We start from the raw sequence: 13,068 nt of genomic DNA on the forward strand, positions 1-13,068 counted from the left end.
GAAAATATAAGTAGCCAAGCTTAGTTGCAGTAAAGGTTAAATACCCTAGTGCATTAATCTTAGTTGGCTAAGGCAGTCTCTTTTACAAGTTTGTCAGGGGATGCCTGACTGTGTAACAATGCCTCCCTCTGGTGGTCTGACATCATAAATATTGGCTTTTTTTTTTTTTTTTTCTTTTAAACTAGATACTCTTTTGTCTTAAGTCCGCCTTTTTCTTTCCTGCCTGCTATGATGAACTAATTGTGGGTATACTATTTTAATTCTTCCAGGTTTACATGGACTGTAAGAACAGGAGTGTGGAAATATCATTAGCCCATTGCACAGGTAAGGGAGGATTCTTGGCTGGCATTGAACATGATCCTTCTGCTACTCTATCTTTACATTACTTGTGTTTTCTTGTAGCTTCCTTGATAAAAGCAATGAAGTACTGTGGAAACCCAGACTCAGAGAATCCAGTTTCTTTTGAATCAGTATCTGCCGCTTTAAGTAACATCTGTTCAAATAAGGTGAGCCACGCAAGTTGGCATTCAGGAGTTATGAGAAAAATCAGAATGTAGAATCAAGGGCTTTGCATTTTTTTATATTAACCTATTACCCCAGTGGTATAGAAAATATATTATAATTTTCTCCCTCTCAGAGTCCTCTGCTACAGCAAAGGGATGTTTCCATTCCTTACTTGGATCAGTCATGAACATTGTTTAATAATTTGGGTCTTCTAACAATATCACTGTTTAGAGGATTTGGGAATCACCTATGAAGTGCATTCTACTTGCTTATAAAATAAATGCTTCTTCCAGGATCCATGATCCTGGGAATTTGAATCTACCTCTGTCGAATGCTAATACTTTGGACTTAGCCTTATGGCTTTTTTTCTGCTCCGATACCCTTGCCTCTCAGTTCATATTGCCATCTTTGGAAATATTATTTGCAGAGTCCAGCGCTCCCATGATATGAAGTGTCAAAATTATCTTCCAAATACTGGCCTTTATGGTTAGTTTTAGAACTGTTCCCAAAGCTTTGACATCCTGCAATTTTTCATTAGCTTTGAATCATTTTGCTTTCCGTCATCCCTAGAACAGCATTTGGTGCTTCCCAGAGTCATCCCTATTATATTCAGTCAGAACAGTATGTATTTGTAAAATAATAATAATAACACAATTATTATTATTACTATTATTATACACCTAACATTTATTGAATATTCATTATATTCCAGAAATATCCTAAGAGCTTTACCTGTATTAATTCATTAGATCTGGAACGTAGATACTATTATTTTTTTTTAATGTTTTTATTTATTTTTGAGACAGAGACAGAGCTTGAGCAGGGGAGGGGAAGAGAGAGGGAGACAGAGAATCTAAGGCAAGCTCCAGGCTCTGAGCTGTCAGCACTGAGCCTGACGTGGGGCTCGAACTCACAAACTGTGAGATCATGACCTGAGCTGAAGTTGGACGCCCAACTGACTGAGCCACCCAGGCGTCCTGTAGATACTATTATTTAACCTGTTTTTAGAAATGAGCAAACTTAGGCCTAGCTGGAAGTGATACCACTTGTAAGTGGGAGAGCTGGTTTTGACGTCAGCAGTCTGACCTTGGACTTGGAGCTTTAAACCGCTGTACTCTGATGTGTGGTAGAATGTCTATCTGCTTAACTTGGCTGGGCAGCTTGCATGAGTTGCTACTATTCTTTGATTGTGGTAGCAATTTAGGAGTCGAACATGTCCTTTTTTCTTCCTCTCCTATTTTAGAATTTGAGCAAACTCAGCGATCACAGTGAAGTCTGAGACCCTGTTGCTACAGTACAGCTCTTGTCTTAGCAACTGCCCTGAAGAGGCCATACTCTGACATTTTGCACACCCTTTTTTGTTGCTGAGATCCTACAGATGACCTCTACTATAAGTACCATGTGACTTAATAACTGCGTAGCCACTGGTCAAGATTCACCAGGAAATTTCCTTAATCTTTGTTAGTAAGTAGGTTATCGTATAGTTATTTTGTAAAAATTGGTATGCATTTAGTTTTTTCTGTACTGAGAGGCAAATACGAATTTATTTCCTTTGCCACGGTATTTTGTGTTGTTTTATGTCTGTTTTGTTGTAAGTTAACTTGTAAAACTGAGAAATACTTTGTCATAAGAGATTTAGAGCATTTGCAAGCCATTTGTAAAAACCCAGTATCATCTGTAACTAATACATAAAACAACTTAGCTAATGTGTCATTTTCCCCTCCAAAAACATAAAAAGGCCATTAAACATCAATAAGATTAAATGTTTCTTTATACAATATGATATGAAATTCACAGAGATGAAGTCAAACAAAAACAAATGACAAACTAGAATCCATTGTTCTCCATATCTTTCCATGAAAGGAGGTCTTCAGCATTATTTTCAAGATAACTGGTATCCCAATGACCAAGTTCTCGAAATTAGTCCGTTTTACTACGAATATTGGAAATGCTTAGCCCAAATTTCTGCATTCCAACCCCAGAAAGTCTCTGTTTTACCTTAGGTTTTGTTGGAGCCAGAGCATATGGAAGTTGCATATTTTATACTTTTTCACAAATATGATTTTTAGATGAGAAAATAAATACCACCAGTAGAATAGCTTTGTCCTATTCTAATACAATTAACTGTAGTAATTTGGGACTTTCCTGTTTCAGAGATACAATCAATATAATACATTTATCTCCTTCTCTCCAGATAGATAGATAGATAGATAGATAGATAGATAGATAGATAGAGAGGTCTCCATAGGATGTTTTTCTTTTGTTAGAGTAGGACTTGGATATGTGATTATCTGTAAATCTACCAAATCAGCAGGGTAATTGACAAACACCACAGGCCAGGGTGACCTGAATGAATTATCATTTTCATGCTTGTATATATATCTGCAATCACATACAATTACAGAGGTTCATATTTTTATCAGGTGATTTGATACACTTATGAAGAAACTCATTTTCAAAGATAGGTCTAGGTATATAATTATGCCTACATTTGAAAGTGTGGTAACTGTTCTTGAAATTGCCAGTGTAACAAAGAGGCAGGCACTTTAAAGTGCATTCGAAAAGTAGGGTGAAAACAAAATTTAAAGACTGGCCATTTGGGTATTTTTGTGGGCATCTGTATGAAACTTCGACTCCCTGCCAAGTGATGTAATGGTCCCTAACAAATGTGTGGTAACCGTTCACATGGCCCTTAATTTTCACATTAAATCATAGGTAGCACAATGCGTTAAAATGAAAGGGAATAATAAATGTTGTGAATCTCATAACTTACCCTACCATTTCAATTTCAGTTTTTTTTGGTTGACATGAACTAAAAAGAAAAGTCTTTGTCCCAAAGGAAGCCTCAATCTTTTCATCACTAATTTGGATCAAAATGAGTGAGGCCAACCTTCATTCTCATCAAATATGGTTCCAAGAAAAAGAGGGGGTAAGAATTAGAAGGAAAATGTCCTTAGAGAAAGGAATTTCACTCTGTTTTGTCCATTTAAATTATTCCAATGGTGGATGGTGGCAGCTTTTACCATCCGAAATCCATTGGTGTTGGCGTGTAAACATAAGTCAAGGAAAGTTAAGAAAAGAAAAAATATTTTTGCTGTGTCTGAATCAATATTTTGCTCTGTAGCTTTGGCCTATAATTAAATTCATGCACTGCAGGAATTTTATAATTTGTTAGAGATTATGGACCATGGATGCCCTTCAAATCATTATGGTTAATCAGTGGGTGGATTGTTCTATTTTATTGTTAAAGCTGATGCAATACTGTCTGGGCAGGTGTATTTGAATGCATTTCTATGTTTATACTAGAAGTTTAATAGATAAAACTTTAAAGCCAATAACTTGAGTGTCAAATGCTAATATTATTTTTAAAGTAAAGGAAGATGAAACCATACACCCTGTAAAGCTCTTTGTTCCAAGTCTTCTTCTGCATACCAAGGTCGCAATGACCGTTAACATGGAAGAATTCCTTGCAATTGAGTTCTGACAGCCCAAAGTTGACTTCTGGTTTTATACACACAAGATTCTAAAATATACATATTTATTTCAAAGCAAGCGTTAACAAAGGAACTATAAAATTATCTTGATGCTAGAATGTTTCTAGTTGTGCTAAATTATTTTTATGAGATCACCTTATTTTTTATATATGATAAACTACTTCCATATTACTTATTCTGGTAAAATAAAATTCGAAAAAATTAAAACTGACCTATAAGAGTGTTAAGGACCCAATAGAGTGACATATATAAATTAAGCATAAAATATGAAACCAGGAAAAGACCGTTAACATTACATTTATGCAAATTAAATGCCCTTAAATTTTACCATTTATCTTTCATTTTAAAGGTTATTTGCCCCCGATTATATGATTCAAGTGTTATAAGGTCTAGCTTGAACTACTTTGCAATAATTTATTTGACAGCTCTCTATTCTATAAATGCGTAATGTAATGAGGAAAGAGATCTTTCTTTTTTAATGAAAACATTAATGTGTTAATACCCTGTATGGATAATGTTTGACATTTAGTGGTTACCAAAATATATTAGTATGTTGTTGAACATACATATGCCTTAGAAATGCACGTTCTGTATTCTGTGGGAGTTTGTTGCCAGATTTCAAGTGAGTTCAGTGGTGCCTTCATAATCCAAAGATTTTTAGTTAAAAATCATGTAGTCTAATATGCTGCACTTATTTTTCTATATTTTTCAATGCGTTTAATCATCTCTTTTATAATTCTTTGTACTAACTCAGCATGTAACAACCAATTTACATGGAAATAAATTGAAATATGATAACTATTATGCTTGACTGGATCTGTGTCCATTATTTCCAAGTATTTACTCTCCTGCAAAGCAAATAATACATATTGCTTTCTTAGACTGACCACCATGTGTTGAAAATTCCTGGAAGTATCTATTGTTCTTGGTAATTTGTTCTTATAAAATATCAACGTAGGATTGTAAGATATTATGCTTTAATTTATGGACTGCTAATAAGGGTACTTTTTGCTGCAAGACAACATTTGCACGATCCTCTTTGACCAGGTTTACATCTTTTATGTTCTAATTTTAATGTGTATATGTTAATTTTTTTATTTGTTTGGGTTCTTCCTTTATATGCTGTTGTTTGTCTTTCCTGAGTTTCTGGTGTTTTATACTATTTCTAGTATTCCAGCACTCCAAGTTCAGTATTCCTTAGCATTTTATTTTTTTTATCTTTTTTCAAGTTTATTTATTTATTTTGAGAGAGAGAGCGAGAACAGGAGGGGCAGAGAGAGAGGGAGAGAGACAGAGAATCCTAAGCAGGCTTCACAGGGTCCGTGCGGAGTCCGATATGGGGCTTGAACCCACGAACTGAGGGACGATGACCGGAGCCAAAATCAGGGGTCAGAAGCTTTAACCAACTGAGCCATTCTAGTGCTCCTAGTATTCCTTAGTATTTTAAAGGTTACTGCTCCAAAGACAAGAAGAGAAGGCATGCTTCTAGGTATTGAAGACACAGCAGGGGGGCGCCTGGGTGGCGCAGTCGGTTAAGCGTCGACTTCAGCCAGGTCACGATCTCGCGGTCCTTGAGTTCGAGCCCCGCATCAGGCTCTGGGCTGATGGCTCGGAGCCTGGAGCCTGTTTCCGATTCTGTGTTTCCCTCTCTCTCTGCCCCTCCCCGATTCATGCTCTGTCTCTCTCTGTCCCAAAAATAAATAAAAAACGTTGAAAAAAAAAATTAAAAAAAAAAAAAAAAGACACAGCAGGGAATAAAACAACAAAGAAATCCCTGTCCTCATGGAACTTACATTCTAACAAGGGAAAACAGGAAGTAAATGGATAAACTTAAAATACACTTATCGTAAGTTTGATGATAATATGTGCTAATAATTAGAATGCAGCAAGGAAAGAGGATAGGAAGTATAGCAGAAAGTGGGTGCTGTGTCCTTAGGGTGGCAGGAACAGTGACTAATGGGAGTGTCTTAGTCCTGCCGGGCTTAACATACAGGCGTTTATCTCTTAAATTTCTGTAGGCTGAGAAGATAAGGATCAAGGTGCCAGTTTCTTTTTGAGAGCTCTTTTATTGGCTTGCAAATGGCCACTTTCTTGCTCACAACGTGGAGAGAGAGCATGCTCTCTGGTATCTTTTTTTTATAAGGACAGTAATCCTATAAGCTTAGGACCTCACCTTTATGCTTTATGACCTCATTTAACTGTTATTACCTCCTTATAGTCCCTATCTCCAAATACCATATCTCACATTGGGGGCTAGGGCTTTAACATACGAAGTTTGGGGAGGGGACACAATTCATACCATAGCAGGAAGTTACATATTTCTTGTACATTTAAAATTTTCCTTTTTTATGTCTGACAAACAGGCTTAGTAGAATTTTGTGTTTAATATAATGTAATGTTTTTGCATCAAAAACATGATAATCATGAACAAAGAATTCCAGTACTAGAGACAGTAGGTCAGCATAGACATTACTAACAATATTTGGCCACTTAGATAAGGTTCTGAGTGAAGTGGTCAGAAATGGGTTTGCAATGTACCAGTGGCTGTTCAGAAGTTGAGCCGTATATTTTGATGATGGATCCTAATGACTAGCCATCTAGTTACAGAAGACAGAATTGAATTACTTAATTTTCCTTTAGCTATCATATTGCTTTAAAGAAAATTCAGAGACATGCATGATTCTACCAGTTGTTACAGAGACTGGCACAGAGCAGTTCAGATGCTAACTTCAGTGAGAGGGCTCCATTTTGGTTTTTTTTGTTTTTTTTGTTTTGGTTTTTGTTGTTGTTGTTGATTTTTTTTTTTTTTAAGAAGGAAAGGATGCTAGGTTACTACAAACTAGCTAAGTGCTCTGAAATGATCTCCATCAGAGAAGTCCTTATATACAAATCCTTACTTTGTATTGATTTAGCAACAGGAAGGTCATTTTGTTCAAATGTGTCTCCGTGTGGTTCTAAATTATAAAAGATCACTCTCTCTATTAAGTATAGGAAACTTGGTAGTAGTATTTTTCCTATTTGGAGCCTCTGGTTCTTATGGCCACATTTATAAACTGGCTAATTAATAATTCCAGTAAGAATATATACCTACTAATTGATACAGTAAAAAAAAAGATTCTTCAATAAAAAAGAAATAAAAATAAAACTAGAGTTCTATCATGATTTCCTTTGCTTCTAGCTTTTTTTTTCCTTCTTGGTTTTGAAGTAATTTCTGCCTTTGTGAGGATAGAAAAGTAAGGAAAGAGAGAGCCTCTTTGAGACTATAATGTGTTTTCCAGATCAACTTCCATATTTAAGACCCCTGTGTCTACACTTCCTTACACTTTGATTTATATCCTACAGGGTTCCCAAGCTTCCCTAATTTCTTAAATTTGTAGTAAGTGACGTATTGTTTAAATAAAGGTGCCTTTACCTAGGCTAACAAAGCCTGAGAGAGTGCAGGGAAGGGAGGGCAGGGAAAATAATGCCCAGGCAGTAGATAGGTTTGGAGGAGAAAGAAAAACGGAGGGTGAGGGCAGGTTTGCACAGGTAGTGCGTATACGAGGAAGAGGTTGGCTGACATGATTAACCCTACGGTGGGTATGATTTCAGGAGTATCTTGATGTCTCCTGAATCCAGTTATTTGCTTCACCTATCTTTCACGGGGTCTGAAGTTCTTATCATGAGTCATCCATTATAGTGATAAGAAAGGAAAGATACATGTAAGCCATTGCCATGCGTTGTGCTAGCCTTAGGAAGGACCAGTTCATCTAATCAGCTTATAAGACTTAAGTCATAATTTTGATGAGGAAGGCTGGTTAGAAATTATTTGGAGCTCAGGGTGCCGCTGAGGGCAAGGTTGGGAGTGGGGGTGTGGTGTTAGGATGCAGGCTGGTGTGGTAAGGGGGACCAAACAGTGATGTTGGGGGCTAAGCGATATGCCCCCAGCATTCCTGGATGACCAGGGCCCTCCTTGCCCCTCACCCCGAAGACACACACACAGTGGAAGTGGGGTTCATGAAGCCAAACAATTCTTTCCACATAGCAGATTTTCCTGGGGCTTGGACCTATGCCTTTTGCTTTGGCTCTGGAATTAAAATTTGAGAATAGCAGCACGACTGCCAAAAACAGGATTGACATACAATTCCTGTCTTGTGTAAACCTTTTCTTTTCTTCAGTTGCCTCTCTCCATACTGCCAATGAAAATACTGAAGTAGTAAGGGTCTCGCTCCACAGGGTAGAGTTTTAATCAATTAAAACCAATCAGATGATGGTTCCAGCTTTCTCTTAAACCTTAGTTGAAATGTGATCCAGAATCGCCATGAGTATTGGCTAAATATGCAGATTCAAGCACATTTATTCAAGACCTAGGGGGTCAGAGTTTCTTTGAGGTGGGCTTGGAAGTAAGGATTTTTAACAATCATCTGCTTTAGTTTTGCAACCTACAGTTTGGAATTACAGTCACAAAGGCTATCCTGAGTCTGGTAGTTGAAAGACACCCTGTGCTCCGTTAGGCACGTACATGTTCATCACTTGCTCTGTTTGGGCTTGTGCATTGGTCGGTATGTATACCCAGTGGATCTATGTTGCTGTTCCTAAGCAACCGGGACTGGGCGTATAGTTAGGTCACGTGGCAGAGGACCATGTCAAAGTCACCACAGCTTTTGATCAATATGAGTTTGTCAGAGTCAGAAAGTATCTGAAACGTGCGATCCCTATTCATATATTCCTGGGTGAATTTCCTAAGACCGGAAGTTTGTATTTAATATCCTTCACCAAGAAAAATGTTAGTCTCCTTCCCGTTTCACAAATTTATACCGTATTTGACAGATTCTGATGCAGTCATGTGAGAAAATGGCCCCATCCTCCAGGTTGCTCCTCACGCATAGCCATTAGAAACATATTGTAAAAGAGGGAGAGAGAGAGAGAGAGATTTCCCTTCTAGCCTCAGGCTCCATGGGTAATTATTTTCTTTCAACACCTTCATTGAAATTCCCTGTGTAATGCTACCAGAGTGAATTATAGTTAAACCTTTTATTCTGCACGTACGGAACTGGGATAAAAAGACGGTGCCAGCAATATTACTCAGCTACTTTCAGTTCAGGGATTGAGGCTGATGTAAACCATCATAACTAGAGAGAAAATAATATTCAATTATGAATCACTGCCAGATGGGTGAATGTATGTCTTCGGGTTTCATTTTTCTGCAAGGTGCTTAACTGTAGTACATTCCTCATCTACTTTTGAAGTCATCCTCTTTCTATGGTCAATAGATTTAATTGCCCTACATATTCGGAAGATCGAAAATTAATAAGCTATGTATTTGGACTCCATCTCACAATAAAAAAAAAAAAAGGAAATCAGAAATTGTGCTAAAGTAAATGTTAGTAACAAGATTCTGTAACCCAGGTCCCGGTGGATCTGTGAGGAGGGGGTCCCACTGCACGATGTCTCACTTGCCCAGGGCCAACCGTCCAAGTTGATGCCAGTGTGAGGGAAAGAGAAGGTGAAATGAAACAGGACGTAATAATTGTTAGAAAAAGTGCTTGCAGTCTGGGTCAAACCGAGGGGGTATCTAATGTGTGTGGTCTTGACATCCTGGACCCCAACCCTTGCGGTATACACAGACCACCAGATTGTTGGGTAATCCAAAGAAGGTAGCTGAAAGGTGATCACATTTCTGCAGATTGGTGTCTCTGATAATTTCCAGTCTCTAGCCCGAGGTGGGGCTTAGAGCTCCCTGTCAATGCTTTCACTTCTCTGTGCTCAGGGATTCTGCCATCCCTGTTTTCCAGCATTTTCAACTCTCACTACAACCTTAATCTCCCTTCTAAATCCCATTCCTATGGATCTTCCAGAGGTAACCATGCCTCCACCTTTAGCAACCATTATGCATTTTCTCTATCAATTTCCTACTGAGCCTGGCCACCTAAAGATACATACATCAAACACTTACATACTTGTATTGTTTGAACATCACCGGATGGATTTTCTTTTAGTCAATATTAAATCTGTCAAATGGAGTTTTTCTCCTCCCCACCTTGCTTTGTTCATTTCTTTTCTTTTTTTTAATCAAAACTTTCACTTTGCTTTTCCACCTTGTTCTATTGATTAATCCCTCTTTCCAGTGTCTTCAACCTCTTTTATTTGATTGCATGTAACCCTAGTCTATAAAGAAATCCTTGTTGTCTTATTTCCTTCCCTCAAAAAAAAAAAAAAAAAAAAAAAAACCCCAAAAACCAAAAACCAAAAAACAGTCCTCACTTGGCCAGGCTTCCTTTTCTGCCTTTTCTTACTGCTCAGCTTCCGCATCCCTGAACAATCTCCACTCCAATTTGTTGAAACGGTAGTCAACATTTGCTGCCTCGACTTGTTCATCTCTTGCGTCTGCAATCTGACTTGTTTTCCCCATCACACTTTTAGAGGATTCTGGAAAAAAAATCCTCATTCACTTCCAAATTCCCAAACTTAGTGGCTGCTTTTCAATCCTCCTCTTACTGATTTTCTTTGCTTTTCATACTCAACCACTGTGTCCTTCTTAAAATCCTAATTATAATCTTACCCTTTATGAGCACCTATTTTGTGGTCATTCTCTAGAGACGAGATGGCTACCCTCACCCGAAATTTGGTTCAAGCCTGATGATGCCACACAGGCACCAAGAGGATTTTAAAAAGTTTATTTACTTAATAATCAGCTTTCTGGGGAGAACAGGGCAGGCCTCCCAAGCTGGTCAAAAATGATTTGAGAGATCAAGGGAAGGAGACCAGTCTGAGATTTTTGTGGTGGTTAGGGGGTGTGGCTAGGGAAAAGGTTGAACTTCCCACAACAAAGGAGGAAGCACCAAGCTTTCTTATCAGCTTGCCCAGATGTGGGGCAAAAGGGAGGGAGTGAGATGTAAGGCTTAAAAGCTGTCAGCAGTAGTCAGACATCAAAAACAGATTTAGATTCTTTATTGCAATTCATCCAGTGTACATTAGATGCCCACTTGTTTTTCCCTCTAATATTTACTAAATATTTTTAGTAATATTTTACTAAATTGTTCATTTATATGCTTTTAAAAGCATTGGCTATGTAGGAATTATTATTGTATTCTTGCCCCATTAACTGTTATAGTTAATATGTGTTTGTTGAAGGGATGAATAAAATGGTCAATCTAGCAACACTAAAACTATATGAAGATATTAAAAACCTAGGAATCAACTAAAGAAAAGAAGTTGGCATCTATCTTTAGAAGACCCAAGGCCAGGCTGCACAAGGTCAGTGACTTGACGTAAATTTGGAAACGTAAATAGAACTTTCCTCATGAGAAAGTTGCTGTCTCTGTTGAACAATTTAAACTTGCCAGTTTTTAATCACAATTACACTTGCACTTTCCTAACCTGACCTCCTAGAGAACTAATCTCTACTTTCAGGTGGAGTCAGAAGGTATCTCTAAGGTGCCATCTGGCCGGGGGCGGGGGTGGGGGGTGAGGGTGGGGGAATCAGAACCTTCAATTCCCAATACCTTGCCAATTTGTGACAGTTCTCAATATGTCTACTGATACAACTTTCTGTTCTAGGAAAGCACTAATTTCATATGTCTTCAGTAAAAATACTATACAGTATCCCCCCCGCCTTATCAATGGGAGATATGTCCCAACACCCCCAGCAGGTTCCTGGAACCACGGATAACACCAAATCCTATAGATTTTGGTTTTTTCCTATGCATACATACCTATAATAAAGTTTAATTGAAGAAGTAGGCACAGTAAGAGATTAACAACAACTAATAATAAAATAGAACAATTGTAACAATACATTGTAATGAAGATTATTTGAATGTGGCCTCTCTCTCAAAATATCTTATTGTATGTACTCACCCTTCTTGGGATGCAACGAAATGATAAATGCCTACCTGATAATATGCAGAGAAGTGAACAACGGCGGCATCGTGATGTGGTGTTTGCTACTCTTGACCTTCTGAAGGAGGAGGTTCTGCTTCCGGACAGCGTTTGACTACTGGTAACTGAAACCGGGGAAAGTGAAACTGCAGATGAAGGGGGACTACTGTAATATAAAAAGAGGAAATCAACTCTTAACTCACTATTACAATTTACTATATTTCATGACCTATGAAAACCCCTGACCTGGGCAAATAGAACTTACAGGGCAGTAGATTTTGGATCAATAGAAAGATGACCTTTTGAGCAGTCTGCGAGCAAGTTTCTGTGCTATGTTAATTATCATTTCTTCTTAACAAATTACTCCCCAAAAGGTTGAGTTATCATTTCTCACAATGGCGTGAGTGGCTGGACTCTGCTGGTCTCCCCTGGGCTCACTATATTGCTGCACTCAGCCGGTGAGCGAGCTGGGGGCTGGGCTCACCTGGGATGTACCCAGTGAGTGGGCTTCCTCACCCAAGCGGTCTTGCACTTGTGCTTCTCATCAGCCTAGTGGTGTCAGGATCCTAAGAGAAGGAAGGCAGCAGGCGCAAGCCCTCCGGAAGCCTTGACTCAAGAGCTCGAAACACGTAACTTCCACAACTCCAGTCCGGTTTCAAGCAAAAGGAGAAATGCACTCCGTCCGTGGATGGGAGGAACGCCAAAACCACTGTGTGAAAGGGCGGTGAATAATGCCATGGCCATCAAACAGTATACCAGAGTCCACCTGTGCTGCCACAAATTATTCACGTTCTGGCAACATGAAGAATATGCTCACTCTCCTCCAGGGACCCCAAAGGCTCGCACCAATTATGACACCTGGCTTAAAGTCCGGGACCTCACGACCAGGGTCTAGTTCGTTGTGGGGGAAGCTCCTTAGAGGCAGCTTCCTTTGATGCTGAAAGATGTGAACTAGAAGCACGAGTGATCGTCCAGCTACACACTCAACATAAAATGGTAAGACGGGGGCAGAGTAATCACAGTAGACACCTGTGCTCAAAAAACAGTAAGAATGGAGCAGGCAGCACACCCAGCCCTTGGGTCTTGGTTCGCAATGCCATCATCCAGTAGAGGGAACCAGGGCTCCTTGGAGAAACGGGCAGATTCTCCATTAGACAATCCCATTAGGGCCGGAGCAGTGCCACCATAAGAAAAACGCCAGAAAAGCCCA

At 38.8% G+C, this 13,068-nt stretch overlaps 1 protein-coding gene across 5 annotated transcripts in view; it reads left to right on the forward strand.

Moving 5' to 3' along the window:
- SLC26A7 (solute carrier family 26 member 7) overlaps window positions 1–11,903 on the forward strand; it is a 123,405-nt gene extending 111,502 nt beyond the window's left edge. For 4 of the 5 annotated variants that reach the window (XM_042923523.1, XM_042923524.1, XM_042923525.1 and 1 more), the window contains 3 exons: window positions 270–324; window positions 403–506; window positions 1,748–4,802. In XM_042923523.1, coding sequence (XP_042779457.1) covers window positions 270–324; window positions 403–506; window positions 1,748–1,783 — 195 coding nt within the window. In that variant the 3' untranslated portion in view covers window positions 1,784–4,802. Of the gene's footprint in view, window positions 1–269; window positions 325–402; window positions 507–1,747; window positions 4,803–11,111; window positions 11,235–11,886 lie in introns of those variants that run through there. The other variant, XR_006198176.1, reaches the window with a different exon arrangement.
- Window positions 11,904–13,068: the final 1,165 nt, after the last annotated feature.

Source organism: Panthera leo, chromosome F2 (assembly GCF_018350215.1).
Source record: "Panthera leo isolate Ple1 chromosome F2, P.leo_Ple1_pat1.1, whole genome shotgun sequence".
NCBI classification, from domain to species: domain Eukaryota; kingdom Metazoa; phylum Chordata; class Mammalia; order Carnivora; family Felidae; genus Panthera; species Panthera leo.